This window comes from Scylla paramamosain, unplaced genomic scaffold, assembly GCF_035594125.1.
Source record: "Scylla paramamosain isolate STU-SP2022 unplaced genomic scaffold, ASM3559412v1 Contig8, whole genome shotgun sequence".
Taxonomy (NCBI): Eukaryota; Metazoa; Arthropoda; class Malacostraca; order Decapoda; family Portunidae; genus Scylla; species Scylla paramamosain.
The window spans coordinates 1,632,501-1,660,000 of record NW_026973673.1 but is presented as its reverse complement, the minus strand read 5'-3'; the positions used below and the strand labels follow the sequence as shown (position 1 = coordinate 1,660,000).

The 27,500-nt window shown below is 41.4% G+C and overlaps 1 protein-coding gene across 15 annotated transcripts in view; it reads right to left on the bottom strand.

Moving 5' to 3' along the window:
• LOC135096836 (uncharacterized) overlaps positions 1–16,181 on the bottom strand; it is a 25,658-nt gene extending 9,477 nt beyond the window's left edge. For 2 of the 15 annotated variants that reach the window (XM_063998604.1, XM_063998610.1), the window contains exons 1-2: positions 15,547–16,032; positions 3,568–3,631 (exon numbers count right to left, since the gene is read on the bottom strand). Coding sequence is in view for 6 of the 15 variants with exons in the window: in XM_063998602.1 (XP_063854672.1) it covers positions 77–162 (86 nt within the window). In the remaining 9 variants the exon portion in view is untranslated. The other 13 variants (XM_063998602.1, XM_063998601.1, XM_063998600.1 and 10 more) reach the window with 13 other exon arrangements.
• Positions 16,182–27,500: the final 11,319 nt, after the last annotated feature.

The following is a 27,500-nucleotide window of genomic DNA, read 5'->3' as shown; positions in this document are numbered from 1 at the left end:
TAAGGAAGTACAGACACAGGCAGGGAGCTCCAGAGTTTACCAGACTGACACCAATACTCGAGAGGACTCCATGTACCAGCTAGCGGAGACGACAGCAACCTTGGCTATGAGTTGCTGTCTCACGTCTGGCGCCTCAAATATGACGTTCTCAAAGGTGAGCATTGACACGGCCTCATCTGGTACACACAGCCTGACACAGGGGCTGTTGTCAGTATTTGTGTTGGGAAGATATGGCTGGTGATATTTTTATTTATTTATTTTTTCAAGTAGGAGGGACACTGGCCAAGGGCAACAACCCTCCCCCTCCCCCCACCAAAAAATAAAAAGACCCACTGAGATGCCAGTCCCATAAAAGGGTCCAAAGCAGCAGTCAAAAATTGAAGGATAAGTGTCTTGAAACCTCCTTCTTGAAGGAATTCAAGTCATAGGAAGGTGGAAAGACAGAAGCAGGCAGGGAGTTCCAGAGTTTACCAGAGAAAGGAATGAATGATTGAGAATACTGGTTAACTCTTGCATTAGAGAGGTGAAAATAATAGGGGGTGAAAGAAAGAAGAAAGTCTTGTGCAGCGAGGCCGTCAGAGGAGGGGAGGCATGCAGTTAGTAAGATTAGAAGAGCAGTTAGCATGAAAACGGCAGTAGATGATAGCAAGAGATGCAACATTGCAGTGATGAGAAACCGGCTGAAGACAGTCAGTTAGAGGAGAGGAGCTGATGAGACAAAAAGCTTTTGATTCCATAATGTCTAGATGAGCAGTACAAGTGGAACCCCCCCAGACATGTAAAGCATACATGGACAGATAAGGCCCCTGTACAGAGTTAGCAGTTGGGGGGGGGATGAGAAAAACTGGTGAAGATGTCTCAGAACATCTAATTTCATAAGAGCTGTTTTAGCTAGGGATGTGATGTGAAATTTCCAGTTTAGATTATAAGAAAAGGACAGACCAAGGATATTCAGTTTAGAAAGGGGGACAGTTAAGTGTCACTGAAGATGGGATAGTTATCTGGAAGGTTGTGTCAAGTTGATAGGTGGAGGAATTGAGTTTTTGAGGCATTGAATAACACTAAGTTTGCTCTGCCCCAATCAGAAATTTTAGAGAGATCAGAAGTCAGGTCTTCTGTGGCTTCCCTGCATGAACTCTTTACTTCCTGAAGGGTTGGACTTCTACAAAAGATGTAGAAAAGTGCAGGGTGGTATCATCAGTGTAGGAGTGGATAAGACAAGAAGTTTGGTTTAGGTCACTGGAGAATAATAAGAAGAGAGTGGGTGATAAGACAGAGCCCTGAGGAACACCATAGTTAATAGATTTAAAGGAAGAATAGTGATCTTCTACCACAGCAGCAATAGAACGGTCAGAATGGAAACTTAAGATGAAGTTACAGAGAAAAGGATAGAAGGCACAGAAGAGTAGTTTGGAAATCAAAGCTTTGTGCCAAACTCTATCAAAAACTTTTAATATGTCCAAAGCAACAGCAAAAGTCTCACCAAAATCTTTATAAGAGGATGACTAAGACTAAGTAAGGAAAGCCAAAAGATCACCAGTAGAGTGGCCTTGATGGAACCCATACTGGTGATCAGATAGAAGGTTGTGAAGTGATAGATGTTTAAGAATCTTCTTGTTGATGATTGATTTAAAAACTTTAGATAGGCAGGAAATTAAAACAATAGGATGGCAGTTTGAGGGATTTGAAGTCACCCTTTTTAGGAACAGGCTGAATGTAGGCAAACTTCCAGCAAGAAGGAATGGTAGATGCTGACAGAGTTGAAAGAGTTTGATTAGGCAAGGTGCAAGCACAGAGGCACAGTTTCGGAGAACAATATGAGGCACCCCATCAGGTCCATAAGCCTTCCGAGGGTTTAGGCCAGGGAGGGCATGAAAACATGACTGTGAAGAATTTTAATAGGTAGCATGAAGTAGTCAGAGGGTGGAGGCGAGGGAGGAACAAGCCCTGAATTGTCCAAGGTAGAGTTTTTAGCAAAGGTTTGAGCAAAGAGTTCAGGTTTAGAGATAGATGTGATAGCAGTGGTACCATCCGGTTGATATAAAGGAGGAAAAGAAGGAGAAGCAAAGTTATTGGAGATGTTTTTGGCTTGGTGCCAGAAGTTACAAGGGGAGTTAGATCTTGAAAGATTTTGACACTTTCCGTTAATGAAGGAGTTTTTGGCTAGTTGGAAAACAGACTTGGCATGGTTCCAGGCAAAAATATAAAGCCCATGATATTCTGGTGATGGAAGGCTTAAGTACCTCTTGTAGGCCACCTCTCTATCATGTATAGCATGAGAACAAGCTGTGTTAAACCAAGATTTGGAAGGTAAAGAGTGAGGAATGTACACCTCCATGTCAGACTCTACTACCTCTGTTATGTACTCTGCACACAGACAGGTCTCTGACATGGAAGCAGTAGTCATTCCAAGGAAAATCAGCAAAATACCTCCTTGGGTCCCTGCAGCTAGCAGAGGCAAAATCCTAGAGGCACTTCTGCTTATGGGGATGCTGAGGAAGGATTGGAGTGATAGGACAAGATAAAGATATGAGATTGTGACTGGATGAGCCCAACAGAGAAGAGAGGGTGACAGCATAAGCAGAAGGATTAGAGGTTATGAAAAGGTTAATAATGTTGGGCATATCTCCAAGATGGTCAGGAATACAAGTAGGGTGTTGCACCGATTGCTCTAGGTTGTGGAGGATAGCAAAGTTGAAGGCTGGTTCACCAGGATGGTCAGTGAAGGGAGAGGAAAGCCAAAGCTGATGGTGAACATTGAAGTCTCCAAGAATGGAGATCTCTGTAAAAGGGAAGAGGGTCAGAATGTGCTCCACTTTGGAAGTTAAGAAGTCAAAGAATTTTTTTAAAGTCAGAGGAGTTAGGTGAGAGGTATACAGCACAGATACATTTAGTTTGAGAGTGACTGTAATCGTAGCCAGATGGTGGAAAACTCGGAAGGTTCAAGAGCATGGGCAAGAGAGCAGGTTAAGTTGTTGTGCACATAAATGCAACATCCAGCTTTGGATTGAAAATGAGGATAGAGAAAGTAGGAGAGAACAAAAATGGGGCTAATGTCAGTTGCCTTAGACACTTGTGTTTCAGTGAGGAAAAGAAAATGAGGTTTAGTAGAGGAGAGATGGTGTTTTTACAGACTGAAAATTAGATCCAAGACTGCAAATGTTGCAGGAGTTAATGAAGAAAAAGTTGAGCGGTGTCAAGACACTTAGGGTCGATACCAGAAGAGCAGTCTGACCTGGGGACATTTGTTGTCCCCTCCCCCGATGGTGACTCTATGAGGCTGGTGTAGGAGTCTCCATGATAATTGAGTGAAGGGTGTGTGTGTAATTAGATGCTTGTAGTTTTGTGTGAAGGAAGAGAGTTGTCTTTAGAGAGCAGGCTGTGACTGTCCCCTTTTTTTGTGAGACACAAAGGGAAACATTCAGTGAGGTCACAGCTGCATTTAATGATAAGTTCACAGCACCCCATCATCCAGTGCTTTAGACCTCACTGGGAGTAATTATCATTTTGGCAGGTGCCTGCTGCCTCCTCCTTGTAACATTCTCTTCTGTTTCTTACTTGGCATACCTCTGGATAACCTCAAAGTGTCCCTCAGCAGTCTTTGCCAGCAGTTTGCCCACAAATGTCTGGCCTGAGGAGGAGAGAGAAGAGGCTCAGGAAAGAAAATACAGTACAGATGCAATTCCTCTCAACTTCTGTGCTTTCTTATGGAAGGATAACAGAGAAGGTATAATTTTACTCCCTTCATCTATCTACTTATCTATACACCAGGCCACCAATCCCAGACAAAGCAACACTCACTCACACACACATCACTCACACTCTTAGGCCCACTGGTCTCTGGTGGGAAGGAACAGTGTTGTGGACCTCCCTACAACACCCTAGTGACTGTATTTACAAGACTCTGCTATGGTTATGGTCTTCACAGAAGATAATAACACAATTCCTCTCATAAATTTTATGAGTCATGTGGATGGTCTGGCACCAGCGTGGCAGTACATACATGCCCTGGCCTCACCTTAGGCCAACTGAGTACTGACTCATTATCCAGTAATTACTGTCCCACTCCCTCCCCTCCCACCACTTAGGGATAACATGCCACACATCTGAAAAAGTCTCCAAAAATCATGCACACACAAAAAAACAGATACAGTATATGAAAAACAGCAAAACATAAGGAGTACCACAAGGTGTAATCTAAAGTCTGAGTGTAAACAAGCTATGTCTCAGACACACCGCTCAAACTTTGGCAGATTGTTGCCAAAGTGCTGGATGATTTTTCAGTGTGCACAGACCAATGTTGCTTTTTGCACACATTTTCATTCAAAAAAGTTAATTACAGTCCCTTAATTAACTTAGTAATTTCTGTCCATCTCCTCACCTTGAAAGCCTCACCATCAAACATTAAGCCAGAATTTTTGTAAACAAGCTGAATGAAAGTATCATGATAATAGAAATAATATTGCTTTATTACTTCATGCATGTATGCAAAAAATAAACTTGACTCGATTATTCCTGTCTACCAAACCTTTAAAGTCTTGCCATCCAAGCACTGGGCCAGAGTCCTTGTCAACAAACTGAATGCCTCTTGATAACAGAATTAGTATTGTTTTATTACGCTATCCCAAAAAATTTAACTTGATTTTGTCATCTCCTCACCTTCAATGCCTTGCCATCAAACTACAATCCAGAATCTTTGTCAACAAACTGAACAATAACAGAAATTATATTGTTTTATTACTCTATAAAAAAAAGAAAAAAAAAATCATTCCTGTCTGTCTCCTCACTTCCTCACATCATGTTAATAAAGATTATATTATTTTATTACTCTTTATATGTAACATTGGTGTATCTTTGAGTCCTTTCATGGGAACCAAAAAGGCCTGAAAGTTTACTAAACACACACACACACACACACACACACACACACTAAAAATCCAGCCATCTACGTCACTGAGAGTTGCCCTAGTGGAAATACAGAGTATGAGAGTTCACACTGGTTCTACTCGTTGCTGTTCCGTCTCCAAAGCAGTTAAATTGTTATAATGAGCGGTGAAGAGGGGTCTACTTCGGTCCCCACTATGTTGTTTATGCCAATGGGGACCGTCTCGAAGGCTAGACAGAGAGACCTCGGGATTTGGGGAAGAGGACTGAAGGGTCAGGAAAGCAATGATGAGAAGGAGAATTATCACACTGGAAACTGAAATGAAGGAAATGAAGGATAGATTTGACAAGATGGAGAAGATGGTTGAAACTTTGATCACCGAGAAGGGGGTGTGGAGAGGTGCATATGACGATCTACATAAAAAACAAACGTTATATGAAAAGAAAGCAATGGAATATGAAGGCAAAGTGGAAGAGTTAAATGTAAAACAGGAAAATTGGAAGAAAGAACAAGAGAAAGAAAAGATAGATTTTAGGAAAATTGTGGAGGAACAAACAAAGGCAAACAACAAAAAGCTAACAGAAAAAGTTGTTCAAGTTATAAAACAAAGAAAACTTGGTGAGAGAAACTGAGGATAAGAAAAAAACTGTCGTGGTATTCGGTCTGAAGGAAGAGTATACACCTCAGTGGACTGAAAGAGAAAAGAAGGAAAAGACATGTGTGGAAAAATTAGTGGGGACATTACAAGAAGAAAAAGAGCTAACTGGAGAGATCGAAGAAATTAAAAGAGGAGAAACCGGACATCATGGGAATTGTTGAAATTAAATTGGCAAGTGAAGGGATATATTAAATATTGGTGAAGGAAAATACAACCTCTGGATGAGAAATAGAAAAAATAAACAGGGAGGAGGTGTGATGCTTCTAATTAGGAAGGATTTATTAGTGGAATCTGTCACATATGGGGTGGAGGAGGCAGAAGTATTGAAAATAAACTTAAGACAGAATATTGTAAGATACTGTAACATTGTGGTGACTTATGTTCCCCCCTATTCCAACTCTTGGAGAGAGGATGAATATAACAAAATGCTTGAGGACACAAGGACACAAGGAGTTATTTGAGGAAAATGACGATATACTCCTGTAAAGAGATATCTTGGGAGAATTGGACCACGGAAGGCAGTGAGCCATCATGGGGGAACAAGCTACTAGACCTGGCTATTGAAAATGTCCTGACACAATGGGTTACAGATGACACAAGATGTAGATGAAATGAAGCACCTTCAAGGCTCAATCTAATTTCCACCAAGAAACAAGAAATAGTAGAAGACCTTAAATACATAAACCCAATAGGAAAAAGTGATCATGTGCTGATTCAGTTCACAGCTACGGATAATAACCTCAGTATAAGAAAAGAGGACCACAGAAGAGAATGGCTAAACTACAGCAAGACTAACTTTGGACAACTTAGGAAGTATTTCAGTGAAGTGAATTGGAACATGGTTATTCAAAAGGAGGACATAGAGGAAAAGTGGACAGCTTTCCTGGACATTTATAATAAGGGAGTAGAGAAATGGGTACCCAAAAGATCAACAGAGAACCTTTTCAAAAAGGATTGGTACAACAGGAGATGTGCAACAGCTAGATTGGAGAGAGAAAAAGCATGGAACAAGTGGAAGAAAAACAGGAGACTGGACCTATGGAACAATTATATAAGGAAGAGGAACGAATTTCTTAAAACTCGCAGAGATGAGCAGAAAAATTTTTGAAAAGAATGTTGTGGAGAAATGTAAAGACCAACCAAAATTATTTTATAAATTCATTAATGGAAAATTAAAGAGTAAAGATGAAATAAGCACAGTAGAAGCTGGAGAAGAGATAGTGGATAACCCAGAAGAGGTAGCTGAAGTGTTTAACAGATACTTCCACTCTGTGTCTACTAAGGAAAATGATTTCAGAGATGAGAGGACAGCATTAGAAAAAGGGACCGACCTAAAGGAGATTAAAACATCAGTAGATGAAGTAAAGAATATGTTGGAAGACCTGGATGTAAGGAAAGCAATGGGTCCTGATGGTGTCTCCAGTTGGATTTTAAAAGAGCATAGCTCACAATTAGTCTCAGTGTTGCACAATATAATTAGCACCACCCTGGTAAAAGGTAGAGTACCCATAGATTGGAAATGGGCAGATATTACCCCAATCCACAAGACTGGAAGTAAAGAAGATCCATTAAATTATAGACCTGTATCACTCACAAGTGTGGTGGCAAAGATTTGTGAAAAGATTATCAAGAACAGATGGGTGAAATACCTAGAAGACAACAAGGTGATAACAGAGAAACAGTTTGGTTTCAGAAAAGGGAGATCTTATGTCACAAATTTGATATATTTCTACTCAAGAGTAATAGATATAGTGCCAGAGAGAGATGGATGGGCCAACTGCATATACTTAGATCTGAGAAAAGCATTCAATAAAGTTCCACACAGAAGACTAATATGGAAATTGGAAAAAAAACTGGAGGACTCAGTGGATCACTGAGCCGCCTGAGGTGTGCTTTACACTCACAAACTGACCTTTATATTTGAAAAAAAAAACGGCTTAAGCTCGTCAGTGAGGGTTGCAACACTATTATTTCCTTGTGGTAGTTATTCCTCTTCAAAAAGCAATGATTGGTGTGTTAACATGAGCGGCTTCTTTCACTGATAAACTTGGGGAATTCCCTCTCTGATATCTTACTTGCATATTACTAAGAGTTTATGTCTGTTCTTATTTTGTCCCCTTACTATTGCAGGAGTTGAACAATGTATTCACTCTGTCACTGGCACACTCTGGAGTTCTCTTTGGCATCTTATTTCCACGTCCCTCCGGCTTTGTATTTATTCTTATTCTGTCCATCTTACTAATGCAAGAGTTAAGCAGTATCTTGACTCTCACATCTTTCACTAGCACACTCAGGAATTCTGCTTGATACTGTATTCCCACAGCCCTATGATTTTCTGCTTATTTCTACCTATATTCTGTGCACCTTACTAGCGCAAGAGTTCACCGGTATATTTACTCTTTCACCTTTCAATGGCAAACTTAAGAATTCTCTGTCTGATGTTGAATTTCCATCTCTCAACGATTTTCATCTTTTTATCTTGATCATATTATGTCCGCTTTATTAATGCAAGAGATATCGTGTTTTCACATACCTAATAACTTTCATTTTATTCTTATTAATTGACTGTTCAACTCACTAACGCAAGAACTAAAAAAAAAGTCCACTGTTTCACCTCTTTCAGTGGCAAACTCTGGAACTCTTTTCATGATTCTAATTCTCTTGACCACCACCTTTAGCTATACACCACCTTTAGCTGAAGCCCCCTAATGCCTCAACACTAACAGCCTAATTACTGTCTTATTCCTCTTGTGAAGGACTTCATGATTCCAGTGGTAGTTTAACAAGCACTGTGCTTCACTTGCTTCATCAACTTTGTGCCGCGTGAGGACATTCGCAGTATTGAAGAAAGAAAGCGTTTAATCCTTTCTGCACAATAAATTTCTGAACTTCCTCACATCCTTTAGCCGGAATCCGTAGAACAAATCCTTTATAATTAGTCAGAATATAACAAAGATGTAGTAAATCATAGCGGATGTTTAACTCCATATAATTTATAACTCCATGATGGAAGAAAATATATCGCAAATTTTAAATCCCTTAGTGGCATCCAGATCACAATGTTACTGAAAACGTACCACAACAAGTGTCCCAGGCTGAAACCACTCTGGAGCTCCCTGCCTGCTTCTGTCACGCCACACTCCCCATGAATGAATGTCTTTGAGGAGATATGTTTCAAGACACATCCTCCAATTCTGGATTATATTTTCAATAATTTTCTTAAGGGACTGGCACATGAATGGGCCTTTGTTTCTGCCTTTGTTGCTCTTCACCAGTGCCCCTCTTACAGAAAAATAAATAAATAAAATAAAATAAAATAAAATAAATAAATATAAAAAAATCTTGAACTACTTGATTATAAAAAACACTTCTTAAGAACACTAACATTTATGTTCTCCAGACTGTAAGGAAACGGATGTGTTATTCGTGAAAGCGTATCAGACAACGTGTCCTTGGATACACTGAGATGATTTTTTGATTCCTTGGCAATGAAAACGCAAAAATTTTACATCTTATAAACTTTAAATCCTTTTGTGTTATCCAGCTTATAATGAAACACATGCCTTATCACTGCTAACATACAACACGTATTACTGTCACACTACTTCACACAGACGATAAAAAAATAAAATAAAATAAATAAATAAATAAAATAGTAAAATCCTCTATCTTATGAACTTTAATTCCTGGTGTGTCATCCAGTTTATAATGAAGCAGAAGCATCATTACTGTTAACATACAAGCACACGTGTCACTACCTTCACACAGATGATAAAATAAAAACAAACATAAACATCGTTAAATCCAACATCCTACAAACTCTAAACCCTCTTATGACATCACATTATAATTGAACCTCCACGTTGTTGCTGGAAACGTACAGAAACACGTGTCCTTCACCGCCCTCTCTTTTGCACCTCGGTCGCTTCTCGCCTAGGATGTTCAATAAAGACTCCTCTCTCAGCGCTGGTCGCGTCATGGTCAGCCAGGAATGAACACTCGCGCACCACAACTTATGGAATCAATCTACATATGGAATACTACTTTCCTTTTTCCTTTGCATCGTCTCAGCTTCAATACATTCCCACGTGGGCATAAAGGGAAGGTAAATAATGGTTGCAATGTTGCTGTGGATTCTGTTGCAGTTCCGTGAATTTGTCCAGCTGCATCCAGTGTGCCTTGCCGGAGGTTTCATTTATTTATTCTTTTTATGTATTTTTGTTCTTCTCTTCCTTCTCTTCCTAATTATATATTTTTTTTCTCCATCATGCGCTACTCTGCCATTCTGTGAGCTTCTCTTCATATGTTTTTATCTCTTCTCATATAATATTTCTGCTAATTGTTAGAGGTTTCTTTACTTTTTATATATTTTTCCTTCTCTTTCTCCTACTTATTCTTTTCTTCTTCCCACACTATCCCTTTATACTTTTAACTTCTCTTCATACTCTTTTCTTTCTTTCTCATGTAACACTTCTGCTAACAACACACCACGGTCTAATTTATTCCACATAACTACCCAAATACGTTCTCCTCTATCCCAATTAATTATCTAGCCATTGTTTCTTTCGTTCCACTTAATTCACAAGTAACTGTCCAAAATATTAAAGAGCCATGTTCTCCTTTATCCCATCTAATCAACTGACCACCCTCCTGTATCCCATCTAACTACCCACTCACTGTCTCTTCTATCCTAACTAACTACTTTCTCTTATGTTCCATGTAACGAGGTAATGTCTCCTTTGTCTCACCTTTTTAACAGGCATTTTTTTTTTTAATTAGGTACCTAGTATTTCTCCTCTCTTCCACTTCAATGGATAATGTCTTTCCTATCCCAACTAATTTACTAGCTGTACTCTCCTCCACCCAGCTAGTCTCCTCTGTTCACTCTACTTAACCACACTCAATAGTTAGCCAGTCTCCCTCACCCGACTACTCGTAAACAAACAGGCCACTGTCTGCTCTCTCCCACCTAATCCAATCTTTCCTCCATCAAATTAACCACCTTGCCAACAATCAAGATACCGCCCTCCCTATTGTTTCCAGCCCAGTAGCATTAATGACGGTAATCCCTGCCCTCTCTAGTTATCGGTCTTTTTGTCACCATTCCCAGTTTTATGAAGGGCGAGGCGCGTGGCGATGGGCGAAGCTTCCGACCATCAGGGATTAAATTCAAGGGGTGAGTATTGGCTAAGCTGTGACCTGGGAGACTTGATTATCTCCACTGTGTGTTGTGTGTTGTGGGTTTTTGATGTAGTGTAGTGAAGAGAGTTGTTGTTTGTTGGGGTTTGTATTACAAGTGTTACTGGGGTATTGGTGGTAGTGGTGAGTAGTGGTAGTAGTAGTAGTAGTAGTAGTAGTAGTAGTAGTAGTAGTAGTAGTAATAACACTGATGTATGTTTCATGTATTTTTTTTCACTGTAGAATGAATAAATTATTTTTATTGTGTGTGTGTGTGTGTGTGTGTGTGTGTGTGTGTGTGTGTGTGTGTGTGTGTGTGTGTGTGTGTGGAGTATGAGGCAGTCTCTCTCTCTCTCTCTCTCTCTCTCTCTCTCTCTCTCTCTCTCTCTCTCTCTCTCTCTCTCTCTCTAACACACACACACACACACACACACACACACAGGAATATGAGGAAGAAAACATAAGAATCACAGTCAGCCAATCAGTCTGTAAACACAAACAAGACATAAACACCTGCAGCTAATACAAAAACGTACCTCAGGCGAACCAATTAAAGAAAAAGTAAAAAAAAACAAAGAATCACACATACTGAAAGGCACAAATTGCTTCCATCACAACCAATAGACGCTCGTCACAGTTTGAAAAGATGCTTTCCTTAGAAACATATTCCCTTCTCTCTACATCCTCTTTCACTCACCCCGTTACCTCTCTCTCTCTCTCTCTCTCTCTCTCTCTCTCTCTCTCTCTCTCTCTCTCTCTCTCTCTCTCTCTCTCTCTCTCTCTCCCCATTATTGGAATCTCCTGTACAAATAACTAGACATATATTTACGTAAGAAATTATCCCAAGAAGCGGTGTCAAATTGTAGACCTTTCGGACAGAACACTAATATGAGAAAACTTCCCCCGTGAACAGCAGTGTTTGGAATGCCAGCGAAAGGTGACTGTAGCGATAAAAAGGTTTAATGCAATTGTACAAATAAAGTTCTATAACAAAGAAAGGACAATATTAACTTCCTATTCTCTACTTCCTGTGTCCATGGAAGCAATGCTTCACAGTGTTCTGAATGGAGACGTAGGTGGTGAAGGCAACACAGCTCAGGAAATGACAGCTTTATTCCTGACTAGTAATTTCGTAGGAATGACAATACTAACTACCTCTTCTCTCTTTCCTGTGTCCATGGAAGTAATTTTTAACAGTGTTCTGGATGAAGATGTGAGTGGTAAAGGCAACACAGCTCAGGAAATGACAGCTTTATTCCTGACTAGTAATTTCTTAATGGCTTCCTCAGAGGATTACAGAAGAAGAGCATAAATAAAAGTCTTTCTTCTCATGCCTTGTTCCCTTCACCTCCTGCCTCCTGTTTGTCACAGTGTCCTCACTAGTGTTCTCAACATCAACAATGACTGACTGTACCTATGAAAAGTTGTTGAAAGAGTAAGTTATCTAACACACGTACTGGATGTTGGTTGTGTAGGAGAAGGCGGCATGTTGGTAAGGCAAGAGATATTATGTGCACTGACTCACACACTGGGACTTGAGATTGTCATGCAAACTAAAATATCACAGTAAAAAAAAAAAAAGGCTAAACAGAGTGGAAGAGAAGTAGGGAAAAGAACCTAAGTAAAGAACAAAAATATATAAGATAAAAAAAAAGATTAAATACTGACGGAGAAAAGAGAGGGCAGGCGCGCGCGCGCGCGAGAGAGAGAGAGAGAGAGAGAGAGAGAGAGAGAGAGAGAGAGAGAGAGAGAGAGAGAGAGAGAGAGAGAGAGAGAGAGAGAGAGAGAGAGAGAGAGAGAGAGAGGAGAGGAGAGGAGAGGAGAGGAGAGGAGAGGAGAGGAGAGGAGAGGAGAGTAAAGAGAAGAAAAGTGTAATAGAAGAAGAAAGTAAAGAGAAAAGAGTAAAGAGAAGAAAAGAAAAGAGAAGAAAAGAGACGAGGAGAGGAGAGGAGAGGAGAAGTTCTTTCCTCTCCTCTCCTTTCATTAGGAGCTGTATCTTGACTGGGCAGGCCTGAAGTGAGGGAGGAGAGAGTAAGTGGGAAGAGACGAGAGCAGCGGAACAGAAAAGGAGGAAGAAACTCTAATGAGAGAAAGGGGTGACTTTACTTGTACAACTGCCGTTAACCTAAAAAATAAAGTGCGCCTCAATCCCTCTTCGTCAGGACCACGTTGCCATGCACAGTGCACATCCAAACTTGCTTCTGTTGATTGACAAGTTAGGGGTTGGCGGAGTGAACGTGCGCGTGACGTGTTTCTCTCCATCACATTCTCCTCTCCTGCTGCCACTGTTTGCTGTCTCGCTAATAATTCTGTCTTCCCCTCGACCCTCTTCCTTCTACAAGTGTTCTCTTCAGACTTTAAACAGCTTCCTTCGTCTCTCTCTCTCTCTCTCTCTCTCTCTCTCTCTCTCTCTCTCTCTCTCTCTCTCTCTCTCTCTCTCTCTCTCTCTCTTACATTAGTTAATCAGTCAGCCAATCATTCATTCAGTCAGTCAGTCAGCCAGCCAGCCAGCCACTCAACCAGTCAACAGGTAAATTAACAAGTTGAAAGGGACAAAAAGTAATCGAGTTTTTGTAATGAATTCCACTCATTGAAGAAATAAAAGTTGAAAAAAGTTGCTTCCTTTCGTATCTAGAAACAAGAGATTGCATTAGAGATGAAAGGAAGACACGTGTAGAGAGAGAGAGAGAGAGAGAGAGAGAGAGAGAGAGAGAGAGAGAGAGAGAGAGGTGGCAGGTAAGGTTACGTTGGGTAAGGTCAGGTAAGGTCAGGTCAGGTTAGTTTAGGTCAAGTCAGGTTAGGTTAGGAAATGTTAAGTCAGGTAAGGGTTAGATATAATAGAATAGGATATGATATGATAGGTTAGGTTAGGTTAGGTAGGTTAATAAAGGTAAGGTTAGGCAAGGTTAGGTTATGTTAGGTTAGGTTACGTAAGGTAGGTTTAATAAAGGCAAGGCAAGGCAAGGCAAGGCAAGGAAAAAGTAAAGTAATGTAAAGTTAGATTAGAATAGATTAGGTCAAGGCAGGCTTCAGCTGGGTCGCTAGATTTATTTACTCGAGAGCTCGTTTTCTTCCAGCCTGAATGATTGAAGTGGCTCCGCTTGCCTTCGTCTGGCTTCGCTTTGCTTGGTGCTCTGTGTGTGTGTGTGTGTGTGTGTGTGTGTGTGTGTGTGTGTTAGGCGATCGAAAGTGTGGTTAGGTTAGATTGTTCCATGTTAAGCGATCAAATGAGTGAGTGAGTGAGTGAGTAATTAGGTTAGGGTTGATGTTTAGTGATGGGACATTTTTTTTATTTTTTAATGCATAATTACATCTGATTATTCTTTGTCGATTTGTCCATTTCTCTCCCTGTCTCTCGGCATCTCTGTCTACCTTATCAAATTCTTCAAATCTCTCGTCTATTCAGAAAACTCTCTCTCTCTCTCTCTCTCTCTCTCTCTCTCTCTCTCTCTCTCTCTCTCTCTCTCTCTCTCTCTCTCTCTCTCTCTCTCTCTCTCTCTCTCAACGTTTCATCACCTTTTTTCCATCTCAATTTTTAGTTCAGCCTTTCGTTCAACAATCTTTCTCTCTCTCTCTCTCTCTCTCTCTCTCTCTCTCTCTCTCTCTCTCTCTCTCTCTCTCTCTCTCTGCTCTGCTCTGGGAGGGCGCTGAATTGATGCAGGGCATTTATGTTTTATAATCCCTCAGGTCAGGACAGGAATGAGAGCGGATCTTCCATCAGCAAGCGAGGCAAGAGAGGCGTCCTTTGCCTCGCTCAAGTAGGATCTGCGGGGCTCACTGCATTGCCTGAGCCACGCTACCCAAGCTCTGCCCCTCCCTCGCCTTGCTTACCCCGCCACTCAATGGTACACACTCACCAGTTGGCAGTGCACAGTCAGCAGGGAACTTTACAGTATTGGGAATATTCATGAGTGGGGATAGGTGGAAATAATAATATGTAGGTTTGGTTCATTCGTTTGTACATTGAGTGCCACGTTAAGTCTGATCAATTTTTGTAGTTTCGCTTGTTTTAAGTAAAGTCTTAAGAGCCTGTTAGGAATCTAGCGGTATTTGTCATCTTGTTACTTACCTACGTAATAACACACACACACACACACACACACACACACCAGAACACAAGAAAATAATGCAAACTCCAAGAGTTTGCATTAATAAATGATTAATAAATAAGTGATTAATAAAACAAACTTCATCTGAACAAATCGTCAAAGCTGTGGCTTGAAAACATCCGTAGCATCACTGAACTAACGATAATACCAACATGGAAAACCTCAATTGCTAAGAAATAAGCAAAGATTGTGATGGGCAGGGAAAGAAAGGGAAAGATTATGAGTAATCTGAGACGCTGTAGCCTAGTGGCTCCTCTGTGCGCAGATAAAACAACAACAACAACAACAACAACAACAACAACAACAACAACGACAACAACAACAACAACAACAACAACATCAACTAAACACTTGCACCAAACAGTGACACTATTAAAATGAACATGAACAAGGAGACCAATTGAAATGTTGAGGCCAAGAGAAGAGTTGACAAGTGGTGATTGGAGACGCTGCATCCTGTTTGCTACTAGTTTCTCAATGCACAAATAATAAACAACGACTGAACAGATACGCAGAACACGGGGTGATCAGAAACATTGCAGCTTATTACCTTCCTTACTTCCTCTATGCGCAAGTAACAAGCAAATGACTGAACAAATACGCAAAATATGGGTTGACCAAAAACACTGCAGGCTGCTGCTAACCTTTCAGTTCCTCTATGCACAAATAATAAATAAACAAAACACATGCACACAAAATAGTGACTAGTACATTACCAACATCGACAGGAAGACACGGGGAAGAGCAGGGAGGGAATATGACGCCTTCAAGGTGACTGAGAGGCGATTCCAACACCCCGCGGCTCTCCACGGCACAGTCTGCACCGCCGCCTCGCAGTTCTCACGACCACTGCACACAGTAATGTTACGGAGGCACAATTACCGGGAAAACTAACACACGGGCCGTCACCTTTACGTCACCACGAGATAATGGAGAGGCGACCAAAACTGAATGAGTATCTCAGTTCGTTCAGCAGTTTACAGCACACGGTATTGACACGTACGCACAAGTACTAAGGAAACTAGTACGCGGCCGCCCGCTGTCTTGACGTAACCACGCGGCAGTGGCGAGGCGAGCAGGACTAAGGCGGCTGAGAGTTACAGGTTCAGTGTCTCAGTTCGAAGGTTCGTTGTTTGGAGTATTGTTCACGCAGCTGAGCCAAATGTCCACGGTCTGACAGTGCGGGAAATATTTATACCATTCTTTAGTGTGTAGGAGGAGACGTGAATTAAAGATGAGGTGTAATATAAAATCTCCAGGGGACGTACTTATATTCAATGGCCTTTATTGTCACGTGAGACTAACCCGCGCTGACTCGAGTCATGCACTGAAGCGTTACGTTGCCAGACTCCACACGGAACATTAATCCTAGATGTGTGTGTGTGTGTGTGTGTGTGTGTGTGAGAGAGAGAGAGAGAGAGAGAGAGAGAGAGAGAGAGAGAGAGAGAGAGAGAGAGAGCATAATTTCTATTCGTATGATTTTTCTTTATCTTTTATTTATTTTCTATCTATTTATATTTATGTATTTGTTAATTGTTTGGGTGGGTATACACTCAGTGCCACCACCACCACTGCGATTTGTGGCGCTGTGTTGCAGTCATTGTCATCATAATCATCATCATTGTCCTCATCTTTCTTTTCTTCTTCCTCCTCTTCTTCTTCCTCCTCGTTCTTCTTTTCCTCCTCTTCATCATCAACATATTCTCTTCCTCTTCCGCCTCCTCATCATTAGAAATTTGTTCCTCTCCTCCTCTTCCTCCTCTTTCTCGTCCTCCTCCTCCTCCTCCTCCTCTCTCTCTCATCTCCTCCTCCTCACCATCATCATAATCTCCATCTTTCTCATCAGTCACTACAACCTCCTCCTCCTCTTCACCACCACCACCACCACCACCACCATCATAATCTATTTCCGGTAATACTGCAGTACAAATGTCTTCCAAACATCCTATACGCATCATCATTTTTGTCTATTCCAGGTCACCCGAGCAACACTTCTCTCTTCTCTCCAACTCAAATGAATCAGTGAGCACTGCCTTGTTTTACCATCCTTTCGTTGACATTCTGCTTTCCTAACTGTCTGTATCACTGGCCCCGCGCTTACTGTGCCCTGCGTATGTCAACTTACTTCTTCAGTGCACTATCACCATCAAGAAGCGGGGTCAGGATTTGCTTAAATGGACATGCCGTGACTCTCTATATATGACGAGGACAGACGAGACTACGAGTGAATATACCGGGTCAGTTTTAGTCTCTTCGTAAGGTATTCAAACCAAACACTCCTCTTATTTGTTCGGGAGCTTACCAACTTAGGAAGCGTTTTTGGTTGATAGCTTACGAAAAGACTGTGGAATTGACCCTTTTGCCTTACCAGTTCAAATTTTCGGTACTCTCCCAAACGACAAGCAGTGTGCAAAGTTGATTGTGGAACCTGATGACGGCTAAAGCACTTTTGTTGGTTAGCTAGCAAGAGGAAAAAGGGTGACTCTGGAACTGGCCTGTCAGCAATAAGGCGGTAGTTTGAAGGGTTAGACTGGATGGGGACGATAGGTGGAAATAGGTAGGTGTGTGTTTTGTACAGGGACCGCCACGTGCAGACCTGATGGCTTCTTACAACTTTCATTATTTTCTTATGTTCTCATGTTCTTTTAAGGAGGAGAAGGAGTGGTCAGACTTTCTCGCCTTCCACCTCTGTCTCTGTCTGTAACCTTTTCACTGCTATTTGACACATCTTTTAATCACTAACCACTCCGAGACATATTTTCTTCTAAATTGCAAAATGTATTCCTTTCTATGCCTTGTGTTTCCTGTAAATGGTGATGAGGGGAACGTACGTTGTTTTAGTGTTGTGAATTGTTGCATACCGCAGTGGAAGGGCAGCAGGGTGTTGCGTCATGGCCTTCCAACTTCCCAGTCTTCTTATCTTGACTGGTGCGAGGTCGTCACGGTGGCCTGTGCTTTTACTGACGGCATGGCGTATTTCTTCACTCATTACATGGTCTACCTAATAAATAGTCACGATTTTGCCTTACACAGTTTTGGTAAGAATAATTGGAGTAGGTGGGAAATATTAAGGAATTTTCTATTACACCAATGAAAATAAATAGAAAAATCGTTAAGTACATTATTTTTCTTAGGAATAACGTATTCTAGTCTATTTCTTTCCAATATACTTTAATCTTCCTTTTCTGACATTATTTTTTTTTTCCTTTCCACAAAATAGTCACTCGATTTTTTTTTTACTCCTTAGGGTTTTAAATGAACAATTTCAATTATATATATATATATATATATATATATATATATATATATATATATATATATATATATATATATATATATATATATATATATATATATATATATATATTTTTTTTTTTTTTCTTTCTTTTTTTTATGTGTGTGTGTGTGTGTGTGTGTGTGTGTGTGTGTGTGTGTGTGTGTGTGTTTGTGTGTAAGTAATGTTTATTGGTTTATAATATTAATACAAGAATTACTGTAACATTTTCATTTTGTATCAAATTGTGTTGAGCCGCAGCTCGTGCACACTTGTTTGAGTTGAGCCATTGTCACACAGAGAGCACTCACGCTTTCATGTCAATCATCCTTTTCAAAAACATACATAATCACACACACACACACGCACACACACACTCACACACACACACACACAAGTATACATATACACACACATACACACATACGTATATTTACATATACATTTAAGCATACATACATACATATACATGTACATACACGTACATACGCACGCATACATACATACATACATACGCACACATACACACATACATACATACATACACACAGATACATAAGTAATGTAAGTGGAACATCTGTGGGAAACAAAAATAATTCCAACAAAATAATAATAATAGCATAATGACTTATGGAATTTGCAGAATTTTCGACCCTACTGTTTTTAATTAAGGGAAATAAAAGAGAATGGCGGCTGTCTTGCATTAGAGAAAACAAAAAAATTTTACTCAGACTTTAAAAAAATAATTAAATTAATCTTCCAATACTATTTTAAACAGTTTTTAGGATAATGCAAGCATCTCTTCTATTTTATCTATTATTTCGTGGTGTTTTGTACTATTAATTATCAGTTTTTAGTGCAAGAAGTTCAAGAAAAGCGGAAAAAAAACAAAAACACTATATAGATAAGGACAATATGGTCGCTATTAACATGTATATTTACAAGATTTTCGACTCCATAATTTCCAAGGAGTGAGCGGCGGCCATCTAGGAAACTGAAGTATTAGAGAAAACGTGATATTTTAACGCCAACTAAAGAAAAACTGAATTGATCTAACTATTAATAACTTGTAATATATTTACGATAGTGTTAACATTTACTGTTATATGAATCGGCTATAATTATTTATTGGCGTTGATATTACGTAAATTACACAAGCTTAATCTATGACAACATATATATAACGAAAAAAAAATAAAAAAATGACGTCTCTCTCAACACACACACACACACACACACACACACACACATACACACACACACACCTTTATGTACGTATACTGTAGGAAATATTGTATTTTTATTGGTTCCTCTGCAAATACAGTAGAAATGTTGTGTGTGTGCCAGTGGAGCCTTAAACACACCCTTAAAAACACTCGTAACCTCAAGTAGAGCCCTTTAAAACAGAGCAGGTGTGGGTGTTGAAGAGATTACAAGTGTTGTGAATTATATACATTATTTTTAAGCAGCTTGGAAGGTTGCAGTGACGAAAGCTGTTGAAGACTGACAAAAACACTGACTTGGATATTACTTGTTGTGTAATCTGTCGTAAGTGTAATTAAATAACTCGCCTCGCCAGCTTTGTGGTGTAATTGTCTTTGTAATTGTACGAATTATAGAGGAAATTACTATTACGATTACGAGAGTTTATTATTATCATTATTATTATTATTATTATTATTATTATTATTATTATTATTTCTGCAAGTTAATGAAAAGTAGTTATTGGATTACATTCCATTATTTATTTATTAATTTATCTAACTATTTATTTATTATTTATTTATTTATGTATTTATTTATGTATGTATGTATGTATTGAATTTGTTGGTACAAATTTAAATGATACAAACAATAATTTTCTTTTCCTCCACCTGTCCACAAACTGACACCCACCCACCCAGCCACCCCCAATAGTCCACCAATCCAGCCACACCCACCCAAACACATCCACCCACCCATCCACCTCCACCAGCCCACCCATCCACCACCCACTACACCAGATCCACCCACCCACCCACCACACACTCCCTACAGACACACCCACCCAATCTTCCATCAGTGAGTTGTTTGAAAATATTCTTATTATTACTGAGGCTTCAAATGTTCTTATGTACCCGCTACTAATTCAACAATACGCCCACGCACTCTCACACACACGCACTCTCACGCCCACGCACGCACACGCACTTACGCCCATGCACACGCACTCTCACGTCCACGCACTCACATGCACTCTCACGCCACGCACGCACAATCTCACGCACACCTACTCACACGCACTAACGCCCACGCACACACACACACACACATTCTTACGCCCACGCACGTACACGCACTCTCACGCCCACGCACTCTCACGCACACACACACGCACCCTCACTCACACGCACGCCCACGCACTATCACGCCTACGCACGCACACGCACTCACGCACTCTCACACACACGCAGTCTCACACCCACGCACTCTCACGCCCACGCACGCACATACACTCTCACGCCCACGCACGCACATGCACTCACGCCCACGCACACGCACTTTCACGTACAAGCACGCACACGCACTCATGCAAGCACACGCACATGCAGGCGCGCACACACACACACACACACACACACACACACACACACACACACACACACACAGACACACACACACACACACACACACACACACACACAGCAATGAATACTATGCTGATGATATTTCCTCTGCAGGGCATCAACCAGAAGTGAGGGTCATGCACCACACACCACCACACACTCCCCAATGCATCTGCCACAAGCAAGGCCACACCACACACCACCACACACTCCCCAATGCATCTGCCACAAGCAAGGCCACACCACACACCACCACACACTCCCCAATGCATCTGCCACAAGCAAGGCCACACCACACACCACCACACACTCTTTTTCCTTACCATTCACCACAAGTAGGGAAACATTCTCACACACACACACACACACACACACACACCTGGTGGACCCTCTGCCTCAAGGCCCCACACATCAGTTGAAGCAGTGGCACTCCTCAACTCCCTGGACGCACACCCCCATCCTCTGGTTCTAGCCATTCCAACTCACTTGCTGCATGTTGTTTTCCCTGAGGTTCCAAGATCACCTGTTAAGGAGAGCATGTTGTGTCAGTATATAATGAATGACAGCTGGCTACATGGTCTCCTTTGAGTAGTAGTAGTAGTAGTAGTAGTAGTAGTAGTAGTAGTAGTAGTAGTAGTAGCAGTAGAATAGAAGTAATAGCAGCAATAGAAGTAGTAGTAGTAGTAGTAGTAGTAGTAGTGGTAATAGTAGTAGTAGTAGTAGTAGTAGTAGTAGTGGTAGTAGTAGTAGTAGTAGTAGTAGCTATAGTAGTAGAAGTTGTTGTTGTAATAGTAGTAGTAGATAAATAAATAGACAGAAATAAATGAAAAATAAATAGAAAGAAAAAAAAAGGAAGAAAGGAGAGAAAGAAGCAAAACATGGTGTTTTAATTAATGTATCTGTATGTGTTCATTATAACAGATGGAATGAAGAATGAATTAAAAAGTGTGACAAACATTTCCACTTGCTTCTACCGGCAGTGATAGGTTAGGTCAGGTCAGGTACACCTGCTGACACGACTGATAACAAAACACATCACTGGAAACGCGCAAGACAGCAGGTCATGACATACTCTTGATAGCCACAGAGAACGATTCATAAATTATTTCAAAGGACCTTAACAATGATCTTATTTTCATCCATCTATCCACAAACTTACGCACACCCACCCACACACCCACCCCCAATAGCCCACCAGTCCACCCACACACACCCAAACACATCCACCAGTCCACCCACCTATACCAGCCCACCCATCCATCCACCCACTACACCAGATCCACCCACCCACACACCCACCACACACTCCTTACAGACCCATCCACCCACCCAACCCTCCTTCCACCCATCCACCCACTAACCCAGACACTTACACTAAATATGTGGACTTTTACAGCATTTTCTGGGCCTGTTAAAAACTCGAAAAGTTGATATTTTGTGATTTTTTATTTCTTTATTTCAACTGCTACCTAACTTCTGATTGTATTTTTTAAGTGTTTTTTTGCATTCCAGTGTGTGTGTGTGTGTGTGTGTGTGTGTGTGTGTGTGTGTGTGTGTAAGTACCGTAAGCGGACCCAAGCACCATATTCCCTAAGGACACTTCCACAACCTATCTTATCATATACATAACACAGTACAGTACTCACTAGGCCTGCCACGAGAAAAATAAATAAATATATATATATATATATATATATATATATATATATATATATATATATATATATATATATATATATATATATATATATATATATATATATATATATATATATATATATATATATATATATATATATTTTTTTTTTTTTTTTTTTTTTTTTTACTCATAGAAATATATATAAAGAACAACAACAACAACAACAACAACAACAACAACAACACACACCCACACACACACACACACACACACACACACACACAGATAGGGCAGAGGAAAAGAGAGGGTGAGTGGAGTGACTCGGGCAGAGAGGAGGCAGGGAGGAGCTGGAAGGAGCAGGAGAGGCGGATAAGGTTATATATCTTGTAGTAACAGGGCACTGACACACACACACACACACACACACACACACACATAAGTAAAATGAATCGAGAAATAGGTAACTTAGCTCCAAAATAAGCCCAAATAACACGTAAGAAAGAGAGGCAGACATCCTTGTTGTCATCTGAGGCTCCGCCCACAGCCGCCATGACGCCGGAGTCTTGTGTCACTCCAATCAGGCTCTCTTTTACTTGTGCCTTGCCTGCCTCTGTGTGTGTGTGTGTGTGTGTGTGTGTGTGTGTGTGTGTGTGTAAAACTACCGTAACCTGACCCAAGCACCGTATTCCCTAAGGACACTTCCACAGCCTACGTGACCTTATCATACACATAACATGCAGTACTTACAAGGCTGCCACACTGCACACGCTGAGCAGACGCAGTAATAAGCCGTATGAACACAAACTGTACCGCTGTATTGTCTTGCAAACGTAATATTAAAGTAAAATAATCCCAGTAATAGTATTGTCACACCGTGACGGTCACCGTGACGCACACCAACAAATTGAAGTCTCCAGCTTGTGTTTCCTGCGTCTCTCGCCCCCTCAAAGTGCACGGTTGTTATGTCATTAGCCTGTGTTCCTTGTACTGCTGTCTGGAACTTCACCGTTAAATGAAACTTTTATCCTACAGCTTCGTGTGAGATGACTGTTAACGAGATTTCTGTGAGGCGACGCTGATACCGAAGCACGCAAAGTTACAAGCTCTAGCTCAAGGGAATGCTGCTAAAGCTGCACAGCCGTGGGTGCTGAGAGCACAGGTGCAGACTTGTGTCTAGTCCAGCCACTGATCGATCTCACCTCAGACTCTCACGCATCACTCTCCCAGAATCCACAGACCACGTATCCACACATCCACCCTATGAACTTCCCTCCCTCATCCACTCTGCCTCTCTCTCTCTCTTCCTCTCTCTCTCTCTCTCTCTCTCTCTCTCTCTCTCTCTCTCTCTCTCTCTCTCTCTCTCTCTCTCTCTTCTTTCCTGCTTGCTTATCTGTTTTCCTGTTCACCTCCTTCATGATTTCTTCCTCCCGTTTCTCTCTGTTTCTCTGTGTATCCTTCCTTCATGTGTCCTTCCTGTTTCTCTCTCTTTCCTTGCGATCTCCCACGTGGCACATCTTCCAGTGTCACCCTGCGGTACCTCCTATGATCCCACTCCTCCTCTCTCGTTCCCACGCCTCCTCCCATGTTCTCACACCCCTCTCCCATTGTTTCTTCCCTCTCTTTCATGTTCCTACGCCCTCTCCCGTGTCACCACTATCTCCCATGCCCCGATTCCATGTTCCCACGCCCCCTCCCTTGTTCCCACGCCCCCCCTCCCAGTTAATTAGCGCGCGTAAGACAGGTGGCGAGTAACAGGATTAATGTTGGTGAAACAGCCCCCTGGTGTTATTTTATTAATGAGCTCTCAGTGATTACTGAGTGGGTAAAAACAATCATGATGGTTCCCGCTTCAGTATTAATTACACTTTGACCTCCCCACCCTCCCCCCACGCCCACCCCACTCGTAAGCCTCGCAAGGGTGTTTACTGTTTCACTCGTGTCTTCATTGCCCTTCGGTACTGATTCACGTATTCGCTGCAACCTCATGTACGTGTAGCGCTTAGAACCATATTCCACAATACTTGAGCGCCGCACCTACACCACTTTTAAATGGGTGTGCTATATTTAAAGCTTCACAGGTTCTTGAGGGTGTTTTTACGGTGCTAGTGACAGATGAACAAAGTTTTCCCATTATCAACGGGAGGAACAATCTTGAGAACCTGCCTAGTCATCTCTGTGGCCTTTGAAAATAGTCGTGGTGAGAGAACAAAGCGTTTCTGAATACGGGGAAGGTCCTGTCCCTGGCATGGAATAGACGGGTAAGTCACAGAAACAGGAGAAAAGTTGAGGATTTTTTTTTTCTTTTTTGTTCTGGTGTAGGCTTAAGGGGTGGTAATGCTGATAGGATAATGCAGCAAGGGTGTGTGTGTGTGTGTGTGTGTGTTGCAAGAGATGCTGCGGCGCCTTGATTGCCTCGCCAGTGCAACACACAGGTGGGGCCGGCCGGTGTCTCGCTCAGGTGTTCGGTGCAGCCTCGCTTTACTACCTGAAGCGTGAAGCGTGAAGCGTGAAGCCTTTTTATGAGGACACGTCGCGCTTACGAATCAGCGAAGCCATCAAGGGATATTTTCCTACCTCTCTCATCCGCTTCTCCCTCTACCCCCTCTTCGCCCCCTTCTCCCTCCCTCCCTCCTTCTTCCCTCCTATCTCCCTCGTCCATTCCTTGTCCCCTCTACCCCCTCTTCGTCCCCTTCTCCCTCCCTCCCTCCTTCTTCCCTCCTACCTCCCTCGTCCTCTCTTTGTCCCTTCCTCCCTTCTTCCTTTTTTCCCTCCTACCTCCCTCGTTCTCTCTTTGTCCCCTCCTCCCTCCCTCTCTCCTTCCCTTCCTCGTTCCCTCGTTCCTCCTACCTCCCTCGACTCCGTCCTTCCCTCCCTTCCCTCCCGTTCTTCCCTCACCTGTTCCTCTCCCACTCCTCCCTCCCTCTTTCCAGTGGACGCGATAACGGCCGTGTCAGGAAAACTGTGGCGCAGGAAAAGGGAAAACGTGAATGAAAAAAAAAAGTGACTGATGATAGAAAAAAAAAAAATTTGGGGAAATGGTGAGCTTACGATATTCTCAGTGGGCATGCCTCGGGTTAATAAAGGGTTTTAAGGGTGTTTTAAGATGTTTTTAGGATGTTTTAGGGTCATTTGGCACGATTTAAGGTGTTCAAGGGTGTTTTTGGGTGTCTTAGGGTGTTTAAGCATGTTTTTAGGTGTTTTAAGATGTTTTTAGGTGTTTTAAGGGTGTTTTTAGTGTTTTAAGATAGTTTGGCATGTTTTTAAGGTGTTTAAGTGTGTTTTAAGGTTGTTTTAGGGTCGTTTGGCATGAGTTAAGGATGTTTGAGTGTTTTAAGGATGTTTTAAGGTTTTAGCATGATTTAAGGGTGTTTAAGGACGTTTTTGGGTATTTTAGGGTGTTTAAAGGTGTTTTTAGGGTGTCTTATCACTCGACCTGGTAACTGAGGGTAATAAAGACGGGAAAGAGAGACAGAGAGAGAGAGACACACAGGGACAGACAGTAGGCGAGTGAGGAGGAAATGAAAAAAAGATAAACCAGATAAAGATTAGCCAAGGTAATTAGTCTTGTGGTGAGTCATGATTGTCTAGACTGATCCATCTGTGTCCTGTTCTAACCTGCCTTATCCTACGTCATCCTAAACCAACTTAATGTAAGCTTAACCTTTATCTCACCTAACCTAACCTGTCTTATCCTACGTCATTCTAACCCAACTTAATGTAAACTTAACCTTTATCTCACCTAACCTAACCTGTCTTATCCTACGTCATTCTAACCCAACTTAATGTAAGCTTAACCTTTATCTCACCTAACCTAACCTGTCTTATCCTACGTCATTCTAACCCAACTTAATGTAAGCTTAACCTTTATCTCACCTAACCTAACCTAACCTTATCTGACCTAACCTTACCTAACCTAACCTGTCTTATCCTACGTCATACTAATCCAATTTAATGTAAGCTTAACCTTATCTCACCTAACCTAACCTTATCTGACATAACCTTACTTAGTCTAACCTTATCTGACCTAACCTGCAACATCTCTGCGCCGCACCTCCACTACTTTCAAAATTCTTTAGTTCAAATGACACGGGTTTTCAAAGGTACCTTTTTATTATTCTAGCGACACGTTAACATGATTTCTACATTATTAACAGGTAAAACACCCTTGAAAACACGGTTAAGTGTCTCTGTCGTGTTGGAAAACACTAGTGAGGGAGCAGAGCGCTTCTAAACACGGGCATAAGGAGAAAGGGCGTCAGCGTGTCCTTACGTCCTCATTTTTTAACTTACACTGCTGAATATTTGACGCTGGTGGGTGACAGTCGCTGCGAGGTGTGTGTGTGGGTGTGTGGGTGGGTGGTTGTGTGTGTGTGTGTGTGTGTGTGTGTGGGTGGTTGTGTGTGTGTGGGTGGGTGGGTGGGTGGGTGGTTGTGTGTGTGTGTGTGTGGATGTAGAGGATATTACTGCCACTGACCTTGACTTCAGTACCAGAAAACCCTGTATTCGTACTTTGCTGTCTCATTATTTTTCATTTATTTATTTATTTATTTATTTTATTTATTTTTTTTTAAGGCCAGGGGACGGTTAATCGGATTCTTAAAGCGTGTTTTTCTCATTAGTGGTATTGAATGCTGGAGAACACCTTTGAAAATTCCTAGTTGAACTGTTATCACAATCATGAAAACGTCCTTGAAAACTAATAACTCCCTCTGGATTCTTGTTAAATTGTCACTAGAATCATGAAAAACCCATGAAAACTTGTATAAAATTTCCTTGAATCATAAAAAAAAACATGAAAACCAATGATATATATCCTTTCAATCTTACTAAACTATCACTAGAATCATAAAAAAAACACCCTTGAAAACTCCAGTAAGGTCCTTTAAAGCCTGGCATAAGTAACTGACTAAACATACTAAACACCTAAGTCTACAGAACTGAAACCCCCAGTGGTGACTCCCTCCACACGTGAGAGAAGCAAACGAATCAAGTCAGTGGTATTCATTACATATTACGCTAAGTCCAAATTGCAAGGGTTTACCGGCGTCAGTTGGACCAGTGCGGTGTGCTCACTCGTGCGGGGGAGATACTGAGGCTTAGGACGGCTTGAAAATCGTGTAATTTTGGCAGCTTAATCCTTTCACAATGCTT